Source organism: Nerophis ophidion, linkage group LG12 (assembly GCF_033978795.1).
Source record: "Nerophis ophidion isolate RoL-2023_Sa linkage group LG12, RoL_Noph_v1.0, whole genome shotgun sequence".
NCBI lineage: Eukaryota > Metazoa > Chordata > Actinopteri > Syngnathiformes > Syngnathidae > Nerophis > Nerophis ophidion.
Genome location: NC_084622.1, coordinates 27,692,054 through 27,711,869, shown reverse-complemented (window position 1 = coordinate 27,711,869; position 19,816 = coordinate 27,692,054). Strand labels below are relative to the sequence as shown.

Sequence of the window (19,816 nt, the reverse complement as noted above, 5' to 3'; positions counted from 1 at the left end):
CCACAACAACTGAAGGTCCAACTACGACAACTAAATCAACAACCACTACGGTAGGGCCCACCACAACCACTGAAGGTCCAACTACGACAATCAAATCAACGGCAGGACCCACCACAACAACTGAAGGTCCAACAACTACAACTAAATCGACAACCACAACGGCAGGACCCACCACAACAACTGAAGGTCCAACTACGACAACTAAATCAACAACCACTACGGTAGGGCCCACCACAACCATTGAAGGTCCAACTACGACAATCAAATCAACGGCAGGACCCACCACAACAACTGAAGGTCCAACAACTACAACTAAATTGACAACCACAACCGCAGGACCCACAACAACAACTGAAGGTCCAACTACGACAACTAAATCGACAACCACAACGGCAGGACCCACCACGACAACTGAAGGTCCAACTACGACAACTAAATCAACAACCACTACGGTAGGGCCCACCACAACCACTGAAGGTCCAACTACGACAATCAAATCAACGGCAGGACCCACCACGACAACTGAAGGTCCAACAACTACAACTAAATCGACAACCACAACGGCAGGACCCACCACAACAACTGAAGGTCCAACTACGACAACTAAATCAACAACCACTACGATAGGGCCCACCACAACCACTGAAGGTCCAACTACGACAATCAAATCAACGGCAGGACCCACCACAACAACTGAAGGTCCAACAACTACAACTAAATCGACAACCACAACCGCAGGACCCACCGCAACAACTGAAGGTCCAACTAAGACAACTAAATCGACAACCACAACGGCAGGACCCACCACAACAACTGAAGGTCCAACTACGACAACTAAATCAACAACCACTACGGTAGGGCCCACCACAACCACTGAAGGTCCAACTACGACAATCAAATCAACGGCAGGACCCACCACAACAACTGAAGGTCCAACAACTACAACTAAATCGACAACCACAACCGCAGGACCCACCACAACAACTGAAGGTCCAACTACGACAACTAAATCAACAACCACTACGGCAGGGCCCAGCACAACAACTGAAGGTCCAACTACGACAATCAAATCGACAACCACAACGGAAGGACCAACCACAACAACTGAAGGTCCAACAACGACAATCAAATCGACAACCACAACAGCAGGACCCACCACAACAACTGAAGGTCCAACTACGACAACTAAATCAACAACCACTATGGCATGGCCCACCACAACCACTGAAGGTCCAACTACGACAATCAAATCAACGGCAGGACCCACCACAACAACTGAAGGTCCAACAACTACAACTAAATCGACAACCACAACCGCAGGACCCACCGCAACAACTGAAGGTCCAACTACGACAACTAAATCGACAACCACAACGGCAGGACCCACCACTACAACTGAAGGTCCAACTACGACAACTAAATCAACAACCACTATGGCATGGCCCACCACAACCACTGAAGGTCCAACTACGACAATCAAATCAACGGCAGGACCCACCACAACAACTGAAGGTCCAACAACTACATCTAAATCGACAACCACAACCGCAGGACCCACCACAACAACTGAAGGTCCAATTACGACAACTAAATCAACAACCACTACGGCAGGGCCCAGCACAACCACTGAAGGTCCAACTACGACAATCAAATCAACGGCAGGACCCACCACAACAACTGAAGGTCCAACAACTACAACTAAATCGACAACCACAACCGCAGGACCCACCGCAACAACTGAAGGTCCAACTAAGACAACTAAATCGACAACCACAACGGCAGGACCCACCACAACAACTGAAGGTCCAACTACGACAACTAAATCAACAACCACTACGGTAGGGCCCACCACAACCACTGAAGGTCCAACTACGACAATCAAATCAACGGCAGGACCCACCACAACAACTGAAGGTCCAACAACTACTTCTAAATCGACAACCACAACCGCAGGACCCACCACAACAACTGAAGGTCCAATTACGACAACTAAATCAACAACCACCACGGCAGGGCCCAGCACAACAACTGAAGGTCCAACCACGACAATCAAATCGACAACCACAACAGAAGGACCAACCACAACAACTGAAGGTCCAACAACAACAATCAAATCGACTACCACAACAGCAGGACCCACCACAACAACTGAAGGTCCAACTACGACAACTAAATCAACAACCACTACGGCAGGGCCCACCACAACAACTGAAGGTCCAACCACGACAATCAAATCGACAACCACAACGGCAGGACCCACCACAACAACAGAAGGTCCATCTACAACAACTGTTACTACTCCAGGTTCCACTACACAATGCTTCTGTGTCATAAATGGCAAGCATTATGCACCAGGTAAGATCATGGGTATTATCCAACAGCCTACATACATTCGCTTTTGTTTCTGTTTATTGAAGTCTTTGGATTTTTCGTTTAGGGGAAATGATCTTAGACATGGAACACATTGGATCAGGAATATGTCTCACAATGATATGCTCGGATGTTTGTGAGATCAAAAACAAGACTGAAGCTTGTTGGACTACACCCTTGCCAAAACCTACACCTTCTGTTCCTACATGCCCTGACTGGGAAGTCACAGTAAGAACTTTAATTTATCTTCGACGTATTCAGATTTTATCTCTCCCTCGCTCTCTTTTTCTCTTTCTCCCTGTTTCTCTCTTTGTCTCTCTCTCTCTCGGTATATATATTTGTTTGCGTCTATATATATATATATATATGGATATATATATATAGATAGATATATAGATATATATATAGAGTCACACAATATATATATATATATATATATATATATATATATATATATATATATATATATATATATATATATACAGACACACAATATATATATTATATATGTATATATCTAAATATGTATATATATATATATTTATATATATATATATATATATATATATATATATATATATATATATATATATATATACCTATAATGAAGTAGTGTGAAGTGAAGTGAATTATATTTATATAGCGCCTTACTCTAGTGACTCAAAGCGCTTTACACCGTAAAACCCATTTCTAAGTTACATTTAAACCAGTGTGTGGGTGGCACTGGGAGCAGATGGGTAAAGTATCTTGCCCAAGGACACAACTGCGGTGACTATGATGTCGGAAACGGGGATCGAACCTTGAACCCTCAAGTTGCTGGCACGGCCGCTCTACCAACCGAGCCCCGCCGCCCCATTACACCCATTTATCCATGGAAGTCTTTCATAAATGTTATTCATTTCTCCTCATTAAAATGAGAACTTCTTGTTGTGTAATAATGTGTATACTGGTACTCATAAATTACCGCGATACTAATGAATTAAAATCAGTCCTATAATGCCAATGTGCGGCAGTGACTACAGCACCGAGGCGCATGATGTTGAGTGTGTCAAAACGCACACACAAAGTGCATACAAGCAATAACATCATGACACTAGAAATAGCAACAACAAAAAAAAACAATTTTACTTGTTAATAAAGGGGTGGCGAAGCGCAATATGGAGGTATTTGGGCTTTAAAACAAACAGTAAAAGGTGACGCTTTAAACAGGGAAGCACCGCACTGCAATTTCTGCTTTGAAAAATGCCTAGCCAAATGTGGCGATTAGTACTACCATCTTTGCTTCAAACTTAGGTAAACATTTAACTAATAAGCATTCGGATCTGTACAAGGAGTTATAAAGAGTGACAGCTAGTAATGTAGTTGTTACAGCTGTCCTACTGTTCAACTCCCATACAGACCACAGTAGAGGAGCACATGGCACCTTTCACATGGCACCTTTCACTATGCTTCACTTTACCACTCAAAGAGCCATTTCGACCCGTTTCTCAAAATGAGGAAGACAATGGGAGCCGCAGCTATTCTCGCCAATATTTGCTGGTGGTCACTCAGATGACAAGAATAAGGGCATGCTATGAAGCCATTGCCTTAAACACCTTCTACAACGTGTTGTGAGAGGCTTCCGCACATGCACGCACACGACTGGAAGGCATACTGGGTGACATAGAGTACACTGACGGTTGTGATATAAACAACTTTAACACTCCTACAAATATGCGCCACATTGTGAACCCACACAAAAGAAGAATGACAAACACATTTCGGGAGAAAATCCTCACAGTAACACAACATAAATGCAACACAACAAATACCCAGAATCCTTTGCATCCATGACATTTCCTGACAATGTTATACACCCCGCGAGCACCAAACCCCGCCCACCTCAACCACGCAGGGAGGGGGGGGGGGGGGGGGTTGGTGCTCGCGGGGTGTATAACATAGTCAGGTAGTGTCATGGATGCAAAGGATTCTGGGTATTTGTTGTATTGCGTTTATGTCGCAGGGCCAACACAAATAGACAGACAACATTCACACTCACATTCACACACTAGGGCCAATTTAGTGTTGCCAATCAACCTATCCCCAGGTGCATGTCTTTGGAAGTGGGAGAAAGCCGGAGTACCCGGAGGGAACCCACGCATTCACGGGGAGAACGTGTAAATCATTATACATGGAAACACATCTTAAATGTTATTTATTTTCCCCTAGCAAAATGAGACCTTCGTGTTGTGTAACTGCACCATGGCGAGATGCATTGAAAACAACACAGTAGAAATAATTCCCTATGAATGTCCACCATTAAAGAACATCACCTGCGCCAATGGAAAGAAACCTGTTCTTGTTTCTGATAAGGACCACTGCTGCCACCAGTATGTTTGCGACTGTAAGTAATTCATAACCAATTGATCCTTCAGTAGACTTATGTGTCTATTCATATATTTTTTGTATGCTTGTTTATTTTCAGGTGAATGTAAAGGCTGGGGAGATCCTCATTACATCACATTTGATGGACTATACTACAACTATCAAGGAAATTGTACCTACGTCCTAATGGAGGAGATTACACCAAAACATCAATTAAAGATTTTTGTTGATAACATCCACTGTGATCCCACTAAACAAGTTACTTGCCCACGCTCATTAATTATATCCTATATATCAGAAGTGATCGTACTCAAGAGTCAAAATCTTGTTGGAGCAACAGAACTGGAGGTAATAAAAAAAAAGAGTTGTTGTGCGTCGACATTTTCTTTGCATGTAACTTATTTGACCATGCTATCATGCTAATTGTGATTAATTGTACTTTCAAATGTTACATTGTAATGCTATTGTTCTCAACAAGCCTGACACCTACATCTGTTTTACCCTGTTTCTCTTTGATCTTTTAAGGCATTCCAAGATGAAAAACGCTTACAACTCCCCTATTTACAACAAGGATTTAAGATATTTAACTCTGGCCTTTCTTTGGTAGTGGAGATCATGCCTTTGGGAGTTATCATTACTTTTGGAACAAGTGGCTTTACTGTCAGTCTACCTTATGAATATTTTGGCAGCAACACACAGGGCCAATGTGGTAAGTCTTTTATTCCAGCAACTGCATGAATACAGTTGCTCACAAAAGTGGATAAACTCCCTACAATTGAATTGTATCCTTGGACAGTAATGGCTGTGTTTAGTCACTTTCAGTGAATATCAAGTCTATACAAGCTGTTCGCTGATATCTTTGAAATATAAGCACGTTTAATTTTTACGATCTAGTCCACTGGTGTCAAACTCAAGGCCCGGGTGCCAAATCTGGCCCGCCACATAATTTTAAGTGGCCCACGAAAGCCTGGAAATAATATGTGATAATAAAATGCTTAATCCTTTTTTTCCTAAATATATTTGTTCTTTCCCTTTTGACATTAAAAATCATGTACTAGATGTAATTGCATATCTTTTAAAATTCAATATTTTCAAAATCAAAATATTATATTATCATGTATTCCAAATATATTTTTTGTTAAAATAAAGGTAAATACTGTACTTAAATATATGCTTGACTTATGATTTCAAAACAAATTTTCAATCAAATTGTGGATCGTAAAATTGACAATAGACTTTATGGTTAAATCCTGCCGATTGAGTTTTTTACCGTAAAATCAACTTTGGTACTGTTTTTTTCCGACAAACAAACAAAACATTAAAACAACAAGATTTTATGGTAAAAAACACAAAAAACTGGCAGCTCTGTTGCTTGAATTTTACGGCTAAAAACAGTGCTAATGTCTTTTCATTCCATGTATTAATTTTTTTTATACACTGTAAAAAAAAGACTGCTTTTACTGTAAACTTCTGGTGACTGAGATGCCAGTTTTTACAGTATTTTTTTTAGCTTATGTAAAAAAATACATTTTTTAATGTATTATCTATACACATGTATATTCATATATTACTCATTGTTAAAGGCGGCCATAACTGCAATGTGACCCTCACTCAAAACGAGCTTGACACCCCTGATCTAGTCTCTTTAGAATATATACTGTCATTAAAAAAATGCTGAAATGTAAGGCTTGTGGGCACACTTGTGAGATAATGTACATAATTTGGTTAACAATATTGTGTTTCTGGTGTCAGGTACATGCAACAACAACAAAGCAGACGACTGCATGTTGCCTGGGGGCCAGCTTGTGCAGAGCTGTAACGTAATGGCTGACTTTTGGCCTGCAAAAGACATTCACCAACCAAACTGCCAGATACCACCTGTGCTCCCGACCAATGCACCTGAGCCTCCGCCCACATTGACTCCATGCAACCCAGAATCTGACTGTGATCTGCTTATGGGCAGGTAAATCACTGTAGTGGATACGAGTCAGGGTTATCTTTTACCATCCTGCTTTGACTCATGATTTTCTTCGACAGTGTCTTTGAAGAGTGCCATCCCTTCATCGATCCAGAGAATTACTACCAAGGCTGTGTTTTTGACAGCTGCCATGTGTCCAACCCAGCTATAGAATGCACGAGTTTGCAGATCTATGCTGCTGCCTGTGCTCAGGCTGGTGTATGTCTGCACTGGAGGAATGCCACCAGACATTGTGGTAAAATCAGCCCAGTTTGTTTTTTGTTACAAGAATCTGCATGTACAGCTTTTTGTTACTTTTTATGATTTATGGTATGTGTGTAGACCGGGGATGTTGAAAGCGCAGCCCCAGGGCCATAGTCATATTGTAAAAAGTAAAATTACTAGAGAATGTGATCCGATCAGCACCTGACAAGCGATCTGCTGATGAGCTACTGAACACAGCTTATCCCCGTATTTACTCATCTAAAGATTGTACTGACATAAAATAAGATTAATTTAAAGGGGATGTACTGTCAAGGGAGAGACATTACATTTCTGGATTCCTTGTTACTAGGGTTGTACGGTATACTGGTATTTAATAGCACCGCGATACTAGACCACCTCTGATTTTTTTTTTTTTAAATGAAGCCAATAATGCCATTTTTTGGTTGTATTTAGAAAAGTACCGTCCAGTACCGAAAAGTATCAAAAAAAATGTGGTACCGGTACCAAAATATTGGTTTTGGGACAACACTACTTGTTACACATATGCAGGAGGTGCGTGCTTGACATCCGGGAGGGCTGCTACGAACGTGTCATCTATCCACAGTGCCGAAGATACTGAAATAAGATAGTAATCCTCCCCACTATGGCGGAAAATAAACAAAGTGTCTCCAAAGACTGGTTGACTAGGGGGAAAAGGAATGGCTAAACATGCTACAAACACCAAGTAGGATGACGCAAGAAGCTAACCACTAAAGCTTCAATGTAAAGTAGGGGTGATGGACCCAGATGTCGATACTATCGATACCTATTTTTTTTCTTCATCGTATTATAACAAAACATTTTTTGATTGTTTTCGTTATTGTTTACATTACAAACTCAGTAAGTTAAGTCTTTTGAAACAGAAAGGCTTTGAGGGCAAAGTTTTTGATCTTCTGTAGTGATTTTTTATTTTGTTAAAAAAAAAAAAATTCAACATTCTATTGCTTAGAGTTAAATAATGTCACGCCCAGCTAATTAATTATGCGTGGTGGTCCAGCCAACAACTGTTCTCAATGGGTACTAAGCGGCATTTAGTCTCTCTGGAAAACAAAAAGCTCTATAATTGCGTTGTTTTCGGCTGTTAGACTGTTCAAACAGCGAAAGGGTTTAACGGTTCTTCAGAGTTCCTCGAGAGAAAACCAAGAAGGGCAGAGGAGTGCAAGATTTTACAAAAGGACAACGAGAAAAGTGGCATGCACTCCAGTCCAAGGGAGCAGAGTCTAAGAGTATGCAGTGACCATTTTGTTAAAGGTTTGTTTGATATACTTTTATTGTTTAGTGTTACCCATTTAAATTTTATCTTGACATTATTTGTATTTCTTAAAACACGTTTGCTATAAGTGTTTCATAACGTACCAACTTGACTCGTCAAAATAAAAGAAAGCAAATGTGAGCAAAACTAAAAGCTTTTGCCAAAGTCAGCACTCATACATGAATCTTTCAGCACATAGACAATATTGACATCCGTAGTTATATTTTTATAAAGACGGAGAAAAACATGCACGCTCATAAACAGTGCATGCAACAATACGAAACATGCCTCTAAATGCCAAGAAATGCAACAAAAACAATGCACATTTATTCGGGAAAGTCTTGATACCAATTTCCTTGACCCAGCCACGCACAAAGAAGTTATAGAACTCCAAGCTGGTCCATGTTTCCATATGTTTTGTTGTGTAGAATGGCGTCTCGCACACAAGATAGTTTGACATGTCAGGGAACGCGACCATCGGATAATTCTTGATATCACTCGACAAATCTTTTTTTGATAAAGTATTGGGATCTATTGAATTGCATACTTGGACTTTTTTGCTCATATCTACTTTTTGAAGAAAGATCTAGGCCGCTTGTGTACTCATACAGTAAGCGCGCTGCTTGCTAACTTGGCTTGGTTGACCACCTTTTTATTTTTTACTTCACTTGTCCGAATACAAGTAATACCACAAATTTAATAAATCATCTGATTTACAAAACTACTATCCATCCATCCATCCATCCATTTTCTACCGCTTATTCCCTTTGGGGTTGCGGGGAGCGCTGGTGCCTATCTCAGCTACAATCGGGCGGAAGGCTGTGTACACCCTGGACAAGTCGCAACCTCATTACAGTACAAAAATACTATTGAATTCTAAATTCAATTAAATAAGCTTCATAATAAAGGTGTTATTGTGTTTGCTTTAGTTACTTGCTATGAAACATTTTAAGTTCTATAATCTATTGTCAGGTTATCGGACTGGGACTCGTAATCGTATCTGAGGTCAAAAATCGAATAGAGAATGGAGGCTAGAAATTTTTATTGGGGACGCCACTAAAATAAATTTTTTCGCTTTTTCATACATACAAAGCTAACATGTCAATGTTGAATTCAAATATCTTAGCTTGTATTGGCCTACTTTGGATTGGTTTCACTATCTTTAATGTACAAAATATATAAAAGTAGTACCCTTGTCTTTCAGTTTGGTTTTTTCACGCAGTCCTCGGTGGAAAAAATTTGGACGCCCCTGGTGTCAACCGTTAATGAGAACTTGTCATATTGAAGGTTTTTCTTCACACACAGGAAGTGACTGTCCACCCGACAAAGTCTACAAACCCTGTGGTCCTGTTGAACAGCCAACCTGTGAAGACAGGTAAATTGCATAAAATGCTGAATCTGCATTTCTTGTTCATATTGTAAGAAGCATGTGCTCTGACAAGAACAAGGCAGTTTTTAGATGGCTTTAAATGGCTTTTGTTGTCAATTCACCTATAACCACAACATAATACAACAACAATAAGTGATTTCAAATACAGGGCAAAAACAATAGTAGTTATCATAGACTTTTACTGGAAAATGTAATTGTGTACACATTCATAAATGCTGTGTAATGACAGAAGAGAAAGCTGAAAAATAAGCAAGATAAGAGAAGGAGCTGATTTGATGACATTAAAAAGCATGAAATGAAACAAAGAAAAGGAAAGCATAAACAGCAGAGTCTGTCCAAAAAAATTAAATACCACAACTCTGCAACAACATTCAGTACAACTGTCATTGTTGTTAATGTATTTGTTTATTCTTTCTCACAGTCCAACTGTACCAACGTTAGACTATGTGACTGAAGGCTGCTTTTGTCCTGAGGGTACAAAGCTCTTCAACAAAGAATCTGGCATATGTGTTGCTAAGTGCGGTGAGTGTATTTTCTACTTACTCAGTTAATAGATCAAGTCTAATGGAGTTTGCTCATTTTCCAACAGGATGTCTTGATCCTGAGGGTATTCCTCGTGAGGCGAGTCATGCATTTATGCCTCATGGTGTCGTTCAAATACCTATTTGATGATTTTAGTAATTTGCGGCTGTGCTGTCTTTGTCAGTTTGATGAAAGATTTGAGTACAAATGCCAAAACTGCATCTGCGAAGAGACCACCAAGGCTATAACGTGCAAGCCAAAGGTGTGCCCGCCATCACTTGCAGCCAACTGCACAAGTCCAGGCTTCGTCGTCGTCAACGAAACCAATCCAGCAGACCCTTGCTGTACTGCCGAAGTTTGCAGTAAGATGTGAAGCACCGCTGCACATTTACTCTTAATATATTTATAGTCCATGTGCTCCAAGATGTCTGTCGTTTTTTAATATTGTCCATCATGTCTACAGGATGTCTCAGCAGCACGTGCCCAGTCATCGACATGGTGTGTCCCATTGGTTATACTGTCAATGTCGGTGTGCCTGTGGGAAAATGCTGTCCAGAATACACATGCGGTGAGCCTTTAGTTTCAACATTTAACATTTACACACAATATTTTAATCCCTAAATAATCATATGGCAAACCTTGGCCTACGTCCTTTCTAGCGCCGAAAAATGTTTGCGTCCACAAAAATGCTGAATACCAGGTAATCAATTGGATAGATTTTTCCAACATTCCATTTATAATCCTGTAATGTTTAATCATGCAGTATAAGACATGCAAATCCTTAACTCTTTATTTCTTTAGCCTGGTGATACGGTTCCCGTGGTTCCGTGCCAGGAGTGTACCTGTACTAACATTGTGGACCCCAAATCTGGTTTATTGTTAGTAAACTGCGAGTTACAGCAATGTCAACAACAATGTAATCAGGTAAGCACGAGTAAATGTAGCCATCTTATTTGAGTTTGTTTATTTGAAATAATGTGTACTCAAATTTGATATATAATTCTTTAAAGACGCAAAATAATCTGCCAAAAGGGAAAAATAAGCCTTGTCAAAATGCCATTTTACTAATATCTCAGGTTTTATAACATATTATTTAAAGTGGACCCTTTGTGATATTAATCTACATTCAAAACACGTCCTATTGGTCTAGATCAGTGGTGCCCCCCCCCCCCCCACCGACACATTTGGCAGCACAGAAACATGAAATAAATAATTTATAAACAACTGCATTTTCTCCGACATAATTTTCTCCTGTCCCATTAGACCATGGGTCGGCAACCCAAAGCGTTGAAAGAGCCATAGTGGACCAAAAATACAAAAAATGTATCTGTCTGGAGCCGCAAAAACTGAAAAGCTGTATATAAGTGTTATAACGAAGGCAACACATGACGTAAGTGTCTATATTAGCTATAATAGCCTACTATAAAAACGGACGTGACAAGGTTGGTAGAAGGTGGGGATTGAACCAGGAACCCTCGGGTTGCGTGCACAGCCACTGTCCCAACCGCGCCACACCATCCTCATCAGTGAAGCATATACACAAACATATTAAACAGTGGGCTTTCTAACAATTGGGAATGTTTGTGTCATGTTTGTCCTCAAACAGAAAACATACTAAAATAAAAAAAATATTTCCCCCCCATCCTTTTCCTTTTTTAATCCCTTTTTAAAAATGCTCCAGGGAGCCACTAAGAGCCGCATGCAGCTCTAGAGCCGCTTGTTGCTGACCCCCGCACTAGACAATAAGCTTGTTCATAAATATATGTATAATAAAACTCCTGATAGGAAGTTGTTTGTTATGTCTTAGTTACATGGGACAATGCACATCAATGAACATATCAAATGTAAAATTGCCTGAAAGTAGCCAAAGGCTAATTTTCATCTGCAGTTCCCAGCAGGTTGATGGTATATACAACATGGGCCATAAAATTATAAGTTAGACAGCACCAACATCAGACATACACAGTACAATAAAATACACAGACTCAGATATAATAATGAGAATAAAATAAAATGTAGACCCATTTAAAACAGTTGATTGCTGCATGACCTCAGCTCCGGAGAGATCAAGAATAAGGTCACCATGGTAGGAGAAGTGTTAAATTGCAATGGTGCTAAATTGTTATATATAGTTAGTGTACTGAAAGACGAAAATACACATTTCCCTTGGCTGAATAAGTATAAGTACTGGTACTATTGCACATAGCCCTATTGCAAAATAAGTTAGCAATAGGGAAACTTGCACCAAAAAAGCAAGGTACCGTTTACATTTAGACCAATACGATACCAATTCCCAGTATCTGAGAATCGATACTGTTACTCAACAGTACCAAATGTTGGTACTTTTGTGTGTGTTAATTAATAGTAATTGTTTTTGATATCCAAAATCTTATTATTATTGCAACATTTAAAAATGAGCTGAATATGATAAGTGCTGCCCAGTTGTTATATCTTGTTTTATTATTTTTTTAGCTATCTCCTTTGCAAGTATGAACTTAAGTTACAATTACAGTTGCAAGTTCAATACTTTATATGGCAGTAGTGTATATAGTAAATGATGTGTTCTCTAAGTATTGTACTCATAATACACCAGCTGCTTTATTGTAACGTACGTGCCTCTTAGTTGTAGATTTCATGAACAAATTTGGAGGTTATGAAATCACCATCTAAAATCTCTAGTGCAAATCAGTAGCGTGTTAATAACAGATGTACACTATATTAGCGTTTGAAAAGTGAGGCCTTACCTACGTTGAAGTGTTTTTGAGTCATTTGCTTTGATGATTTGACGCTTTGGCATTGTTCAACATGATTATCCAACGTTGTTACAACATTTATAAATCACAAAAGACAAAATTCATTATAGGTCCCCTTTAACGTAAACAAATTACAAACCCCGTTTCCATATGAGTTGGGAAATTGTGTTAGATGTAAATATAAACAGAATACAATGATTTGCAAATCCTTTTCAACTCATATTCAATTGAATGCACTACAAAACAAGATATTTGATGTTCAAACTCATAAACTTTATTTATTTTTTTGCAAATAATAAATAACTTAGAATTTCATGGCTGCAACACGTGCCAAAGTAGTTGGGAAAGGGCATGTTCACCACTGTGTTACATCACCTTTTCTTTTAACAACACTCAATAAACATTTGGGAACTGAGGAAACTAATTGTTGAAGCTTTGAAAGTGGAATTATTTCCCATTCTTGTTTTATGTAGAGCTTCAGTCGTTCAACAGTCCGGGGTCTCCGCTGTCGTATTTTACGCTTCATAATGCGCGACACATTTTCGATGGGAGACAGGTCTGGACTGCAGACGGGCCAGTAAAGTACCCACACTCTTTTTTTACGCAGCCACGCTGTTGTAACACTTGTCTTGCTGAAATAAGCATGGGCGTCCATGATAACGTTGCTTGGATGACAACATATGTTGCTCCAAAGCCTGTATGGACCTTTCAGCATTAATGGTGCCTTCACAGATGTGTAAGTTACCCATGCCTTGGGCACTAATACACCCCCATACCATCACAGATGCTGGCTTTCGAACTTTGCGCCTATAACAATCCAAATGGTTATTTTCCTCTTTGTTCTGGAGGACACCACGTCCTCTGTTTCCAAATATAATTTGAAATGTGGACTCGTCAGAGCACAGAACACCTTTCCACTTTGCATCAGTCCATCTTAGGTGAGCTCGGGCCCAGCCAAGCACGCGGCGTTTCAGGATATTGTTGATAAATAGGTTTGGCTTCGCATAGTAGAGTTTTAACTTGCACTTACAGATGTAGCAACCAACTGTGGTTACTGACAGTGGTTTTATGAAGTGTTCCTGAGCCCTAGTGGTGATTTGCTTTACACGCTGATGTCGGTTTTTGATACAGTACCGCCTGAGGGATCAAAAGTCCGCAATATCATTGCTAGCGTGCAGTGATTTCTCCAGATTCTCTTAACTTTTTGAGGATTTTACGGACCATAGATGATAAAATGCCTAAATTCCTTGCAGAAATGTTGTTCTAAAACTGTCCAACGATTTGCTTAAAAAGTGGTGACCCTCACCCCATCCTTGTTTGTGAATTACTTAGCATTTCATGGAAGCTGCTTTTATACCCAATCATGGCACCCAACTGTTCCCAATTAGCCTGCACACCTGAGGGATGTTCCATATAAGTGTTTGATGAACATTCCTCAACTTTATCAGTATGTATTGCCACCTTTTCCAACTTCTTTGTCACGTGTTGCTGGCATCAAATTCTAAAGTTGATGATTATTTGCAAAACAAAAAAATGTTTATCAGTTTGAACACCAAATATGTTGTCTTTGTAGCATATTCAACTGAATATGGGTTGAAAATGATTTGCAACTCATTGTATTCAGTTTATATTTACATCTTAACACAATTTCCCAATTCATATGGACACGGGGTTTGTAGTCCCACAACAGGAAAAAGAGAATTGTCCTGCTTCTAGTCGTAATGATCAAATTTGGGGACTAGCAAGAAATGACACAAGTAATGGTCGAATGATTTTAAGGAGTTTAGCGATGTTAATAAAGAATATCTGCAATTTGTTTGTTGTTATGTTATAATGGCGGCATTGTTCAGTAATCAGATTAGTGCAGATGTTATTTAAATTGAATAAATTTTTCCTCAAGGTATCCTTGACAGGACTGTTACTGTTACCAGTTTTTGAGCAAAAAAATGAGGTAGATTCAATGAAAACATTTTAAAAAGGTTCCCGGATGACATTTTAACAATAAAATTGAATTTTTGCACTAGTCGTTTTTTTGTTGTTGTATTTTAAATTCATTTAAGTTATGTAAGTAAGTAATAACCTGTGATTAATCCAAATGTAAAAGTGTGATTAATCAGTTTAAAAAAAAAAATGGTAAGGGCTAATGCAAACATAAGATGAAGTTCAACATGTCTAAAAAGCTGAACTTATCTTATAGCTATTACTTATACTTTTGTTCACTTCCTGTATTCAATTTGTAACATAAATATATACATACATAATGAAGAATGCTAAATAAATGTGCATGAATGAAAAATGATCAAAGAGTTATAGTCCACACAAACAAGGTTTATGATTTACAATGAAGTTTCAAGGTTATGTTATATACTTTGTAAACAGTTTAAGTTTTCCATTGTTTTTTTTTTTAATCAAGGAAAAATAAAGAATTTACAAAAAAGGACCCATTAGGCTAACTTATGTCATTTCCAAATGCAATGTGGATTTATATTTATTATTTAGTTATTACAGTAAACCAAGTTTTTGGGGAAAAAGGAAGGCAAATATGATCTACCCTGATGGAGGCTGACTGCGCCACACTTTAAAAAAAACTAATACAGAGCATTTTCATCAGCTATAAATGCTCAATGTTAGATTTGCTTGTATTGATGAACAATATTAATGAGTTTGTAAATGTAAACATTATGACCAGAGTATTTTTTTGTATCAATATCATTAGTGGTTGACACACTCTCTTGTGTCATTGCTAGCCAAAACATACCCGTGCACTAAATCTATAAGAACGTTTAAGTCAAAATGTTGACAAAGTAAAGTGTAATGTGTGTAACTCAACGTTTCAACATGCACTCATGCTTTTTGTCAGGGTTACAGATATGCTGCAGCCAAGACCAATGAATGCTGTGGAAGGTGCATACAGACACACTGCCTCTTAAATATCCATGGAAGTGAGCAGATCGTGAGGGTGAGTGACTTTTATGTATTGTATTTGATTGAATTTCCTAAATACAGTAGATGTATTTACAGTGTACCTCATCTTGCTAGCTTTAATGGTTCTGTGACCAAACTGTTAACACAAAACACTTGTATCTACATTTAAACCAAAGAAAAGCAGTTTCAACATGTAACATACCTTTAAAAAATAAAAACAAATGTTTTAAATAATTTTATAAAAACAATGCAATAGAATGTACTACAAACAACTACAGTAGTTTTATGAAGTAATGTAATAATAATGTACAGCATCCACCTGAGAGAGCAGACTTCTACGGTAGCTCCTTCACTGTCAAACACACCATCTACAGATTTTCTATATTTTTAATGGATAAATGCCTGACATTTAGGTAATGATTTAACATTCTTGCCTGGCGTTGCTGCTATTCTGCTTCAGTATGATGCAGACTAACAGTAAATCGATCAAACTGTTTTACCAAGTCAGCAAGCTACATTTTTGTCATGTTTTTGATGATTTCTTTCTTCAATTCAATGAACATGATCAATATCTTATTCTCAGCACTGCCTTTCACAACAACTTGTTTTCTTTCCCATGTTTTAAAACACAAAGTTATGTCCATCTCTAGCTATAAGCTAATGTTAGTGACCCAAATGTTTTGGTCGAATTCACTGCAACGTTTGTTACGCTAAATAGTGGCGGGGTTGCTAGTTACTCCAATTTTTGCTTGCAACTTAAACATAAAAAGATAGTCAAGAGACAGCTCTTATCTCAAAACACCCACAACCGACAATCTTTGAATCTCAGGAAAACTAAAATGATATTCTTTGGTAACAGTAGAAGAGAAAGTCAAACACAAATGAAAAATAGAAAGGGTAAAAGAAAACACATTTTTGGGTGTAACAATACATGATATATACAACATAATATACATTATATACAACATAAATTAGCAAGAATCCTGTCATTAATGAATAAAAAAAAAAACATGTTCTGGACCAAAAATCACTTCATATTCTTTACTTTTCGCTAGTGTTACCATATCTGAGTTATTGTGTAGAAATATGGGGAAACAACTGCAAATCTTCATTCATTAACGATGTTACAAAAAAGATCAATTAGAATAATACATAATGTTGGCTATAGATAACATACAAACCCTTTATTTATTGTATCAGAAATATAGAGATACAATGATTTGGTGCATTTGCAAACAGCTAAAATGATGTACAAAGCAAACTATAACCTGCTACCCAAGATTGTACAACAATTATTCTCAACAAAAAGAGGAGAAATATACCGGTAAGCTTAGAGGAAAATCTAATTTAAAACATTTGTATACTCGTACAACACTTAAAACTTTTAGTATATCAGTGTGTGGAATTAAATTATGGAATGGATTAAGCAAAGAAATCAAACAAAGCACAAATATGATTCAGTTTAAGAGACTTTTCAAACTACAAGTGTTCACAAAATACACAGAACAAGAATTATGATGAATATTTTGAAACCTTTTTATTTTTTAATTTTTTTTTAATTGAGACAAAGATTATTTATGTATTTAATATTTGTTTACTTACTACGGTATGTTATATGTTTATTATTTTTTTGTTCACTGTTATGTTACAGAGCACAAGGAAATTGGACAAAATTGCTATGGTATAAAAAGGGGTAGGATTAAATAAGCTCAGCATCTCCCTACTCTTTTTTGGACGTGCTTTAATAAAACAACTGGAAATATATGATGAATTACATTGTATCGTATGCATGTTGTTGGCCCTGCGATGAGGTGGCGACTTGTCCTGGGTGTACACCGCCTTCCGCCCGATTGTAGCTCAGATAGGCACCAGCGCCCCCCACCACCCCAAAGGGAATAAGCGGTAGAAATGGAGGGATGGATGGATCGTATGCATGTTCCAAATAAACTAAAACTGAACTGAACTGAACTCTTAAGTTGGAGCCAATGTTCCCTCTAATTTTTCATGTTTGTGAGCAAACGCAAAAACTCCTTTAGCATTCAGTGGAGCACATGTGAGCAACATCGGACGTGCACACTGTGGCCACACCTGCACCACACCTGTCACAAACCTGACTAAATAACAAGTTACATTTCTTATTATTATAATCAAATGACAGCAGTCGCTTCCATGTGATCATTTTCTAATATAAGTGTTTTGGCCCACTTACAGTGACAAGAACAACAAAGATTGTTTTTCATGAGCTGTATACTAGTATTGCATGTCTGGGGGGGTCCTGCTTTGGAAATAATTTGTACCCCTTTCAGATATTGCATTTAGTTCCCATTAAAACATTCACATGTTGCACAATGAGAAGTAAGCACTGGATCATATGTACATTCCTGTAACTTTCCGTTTGTAAAATATATATCTTTTTATTAGTATTTCTTTAATATAATAACAGAATTTCATGATTAATATTTATAAATTAAGATTCTTAATAAATGACAGTAGAATGACCAAACGTTTAATTGGTACATCATAGTGTAACGACCTGGAATTACACATAATGTGCGGTGTTGAAAATGTCCGACTTTTTGTGTGGTGGTAAACGCATCACTTGCTCAGCGCCATATGTTCTGGCACAAGTGAGAAAGACGGAGCGGCTGCTGTTGATATGCCAGATGGCAAAGTTGGTTTTGGTCTGCTTTGTACGGCAGAAATGACCAGCTTTATGTCTCTGTGGCCTCTTGTAGTCAGTTACATTGAAAATTGCTTATTTATTTAATTGGATTTTGTGCGCGGCATAGAATTGCCGTGGGCAGAGGACGCGTGAGCAGTGCGCAGTTGCACAGGTGCGCACCTTAGAGGGAACGTTGGTTGGAGCACTCTTAAGTTGAGGTACCCCTGTGTGTAATAATCAGCAACACTGAATGTTCTTGTCTCCAGCAAGGAGATACGTGGTCCCCACCGGATAATAAGTGTGAGCATTACACCTGTGTGGAAAATAATGGGACGTTAACAGCTGTCGCCACACACATTGTGTGTCCACCATTCCAGCAAAGTAACTGCCAACCTGTAAGTTCAACGTTTTGAAAAAGAGCTTACATTGGAACAAACGCCTAATGCTTTACATTTTGTCTCCTTCAATTAGGATACAATACAAACTGCTGCAAATGGCTGTTGTCAAACCTGTGAGTACTTGTGACAGCTTTACTGGTGATAAAGTAAAAAAAAGTAAGCTAACTATATTTTCTTTTGTAATAAAGGTGTGGAGAGGGAGAAGGCCTGCAAGCCGGTGCAGACTAGAAAGCGTATAGTACACAAGAACTGTCGATCTTTGGAGGAGGTTAACATTCCATACTGTGAAGGCTTTTGCAACACGTACACCAGGTATGTTTACACCCACCGTTTAGTCACAGAAATTGTTTTCAAGTATATGGTAATATTCATTTTGGGTCCCGCCTCTCTTGCTTCAGATACTCAGAGGAGGCGTCCGCTGGGCAGCCGACCTGCTCCTGCTGTAAGGGCGCCCGACACAGCAATCGCACGGTGGACTTGCTGTGTCTGAATGGAGATGTTGTTCCTTACTCCTACATCCACGTGGAGGAGTGTAGTTGCACTCTGAGCGACTGCAGCAGACACGTGGGAGCTCCCGTCAGGAAGAGGAGAAGCTTTACTCTTTTTTAAATTCAAAATCACATTTATGGATGCTCGGACAAAAATGTCTCTCATCACAAAGCTTATAAAAAAGATTTACTTGCATTTCCTTGAATAAAAGCCCAGCAACTCATGCTTCTTTTTGCAATTACATGTTTTTTGTGTGTGTACAAGGCAGAATAACAATTTTGATGTTTTTATTTTAACTCTTTAAAATTCCCGATTTAATTTACTTTTCTGTTAATCCTGTAACGGTACAGTGGGAGAGGAGACGGGATGTCGTTATCTTGCAGGGTGTTTATTAAAATATATAAATGAAGTGTGTGACTAATCCAAATGTATACGGCGTGAGTATGTGTAGCGATTATGTGTAGAGTGTT

General features: G+C 38.5%; 1 protein-coding gene across 1 annotated transcript in view; it reads left to right on the top strand.

Moving 5' to 3' along the window:
* Positions 1 to 19,569, top strand: part of LOC133563221 (mucin-2-like) — a 42,912-nt gene extending 23,343 nt beyond the window's left edge. Inside the window, exons 27-45 of the mRNA XM_061917221.1 lie at positions 2,009 to 2,355; positions 2,438 to 2,598; positions 4,579 to 4,753; positions 4,835 to 5,082; positions 5,260 to 5,443; positions 6,487 to 6,697; positions 6,772 to 6,947; positions 9,513 to 9,582; positions 10,019 to 10,119; positions 10,187 to 10,218; positions 10,304 to 10,481; positions 10,583 to 10,687; positions 10,779 to 10,819; positions 10,921 to 11,043; positions 15,733 to 15,831; positions 18,726 to 18,854; positions 18,931 to 18,970; positions 19,046 to 19,169; positions 19,256 to 19,569. Coding sequence (XP_061773205.1) covers positions 2,009 to 2,355; positions 2,438 to 2,598; positions 4,579 to 4,753; positions 4,835 to 5,082; positions 5,260 to 5,443; positions 6,487 to 6,697; positions 6,772 to 6,947; positions 9,513 to 9,582; positions 10,019 to 10,119; positions 10,187 to 10,218; positions 10,304 to 10,481; positions 10,583 to 10,687; positions 10,779 to 10,819; positions 10,921 to 11,043; positions 15,733 to 15,831; positions 18,726 to 18,854; positions 18,931 to 18,970; positions 19,046 to 19,169; positions 19,256 to 19,466 — 2,755 coding nt within the window. The 3' untranslated portion in view covers positions 19,467 to 19,569. The remainder of the gene's footprint in view (positions 1 to 2,008; positions 2,356 to 2,437; positions 2,599 to 4,578; positions 4,754 to 4,834; positions 5,083 to 5,259; positions 5,444 to 6,486; positions 6,698 to 6,771; positions 6,948 to 9,512; positions 9,583 to 10,018; positions 10,120 to 10,186; positions 10,219 to 10,303; positions 10,482 to 10,582; positions 10,688 to 10,778; positions 10,820 to 10,920; positions 11,044 to 15,732; positions 15,832 to 18,725; positions 18,855 to 18,930; positions 18,971 to 19,045; positions 19,170 to 19,255) is intronic.
* The last annotated feature ends 247 nt before the right edge of the window (positions 19,570 to 19,816 follow it).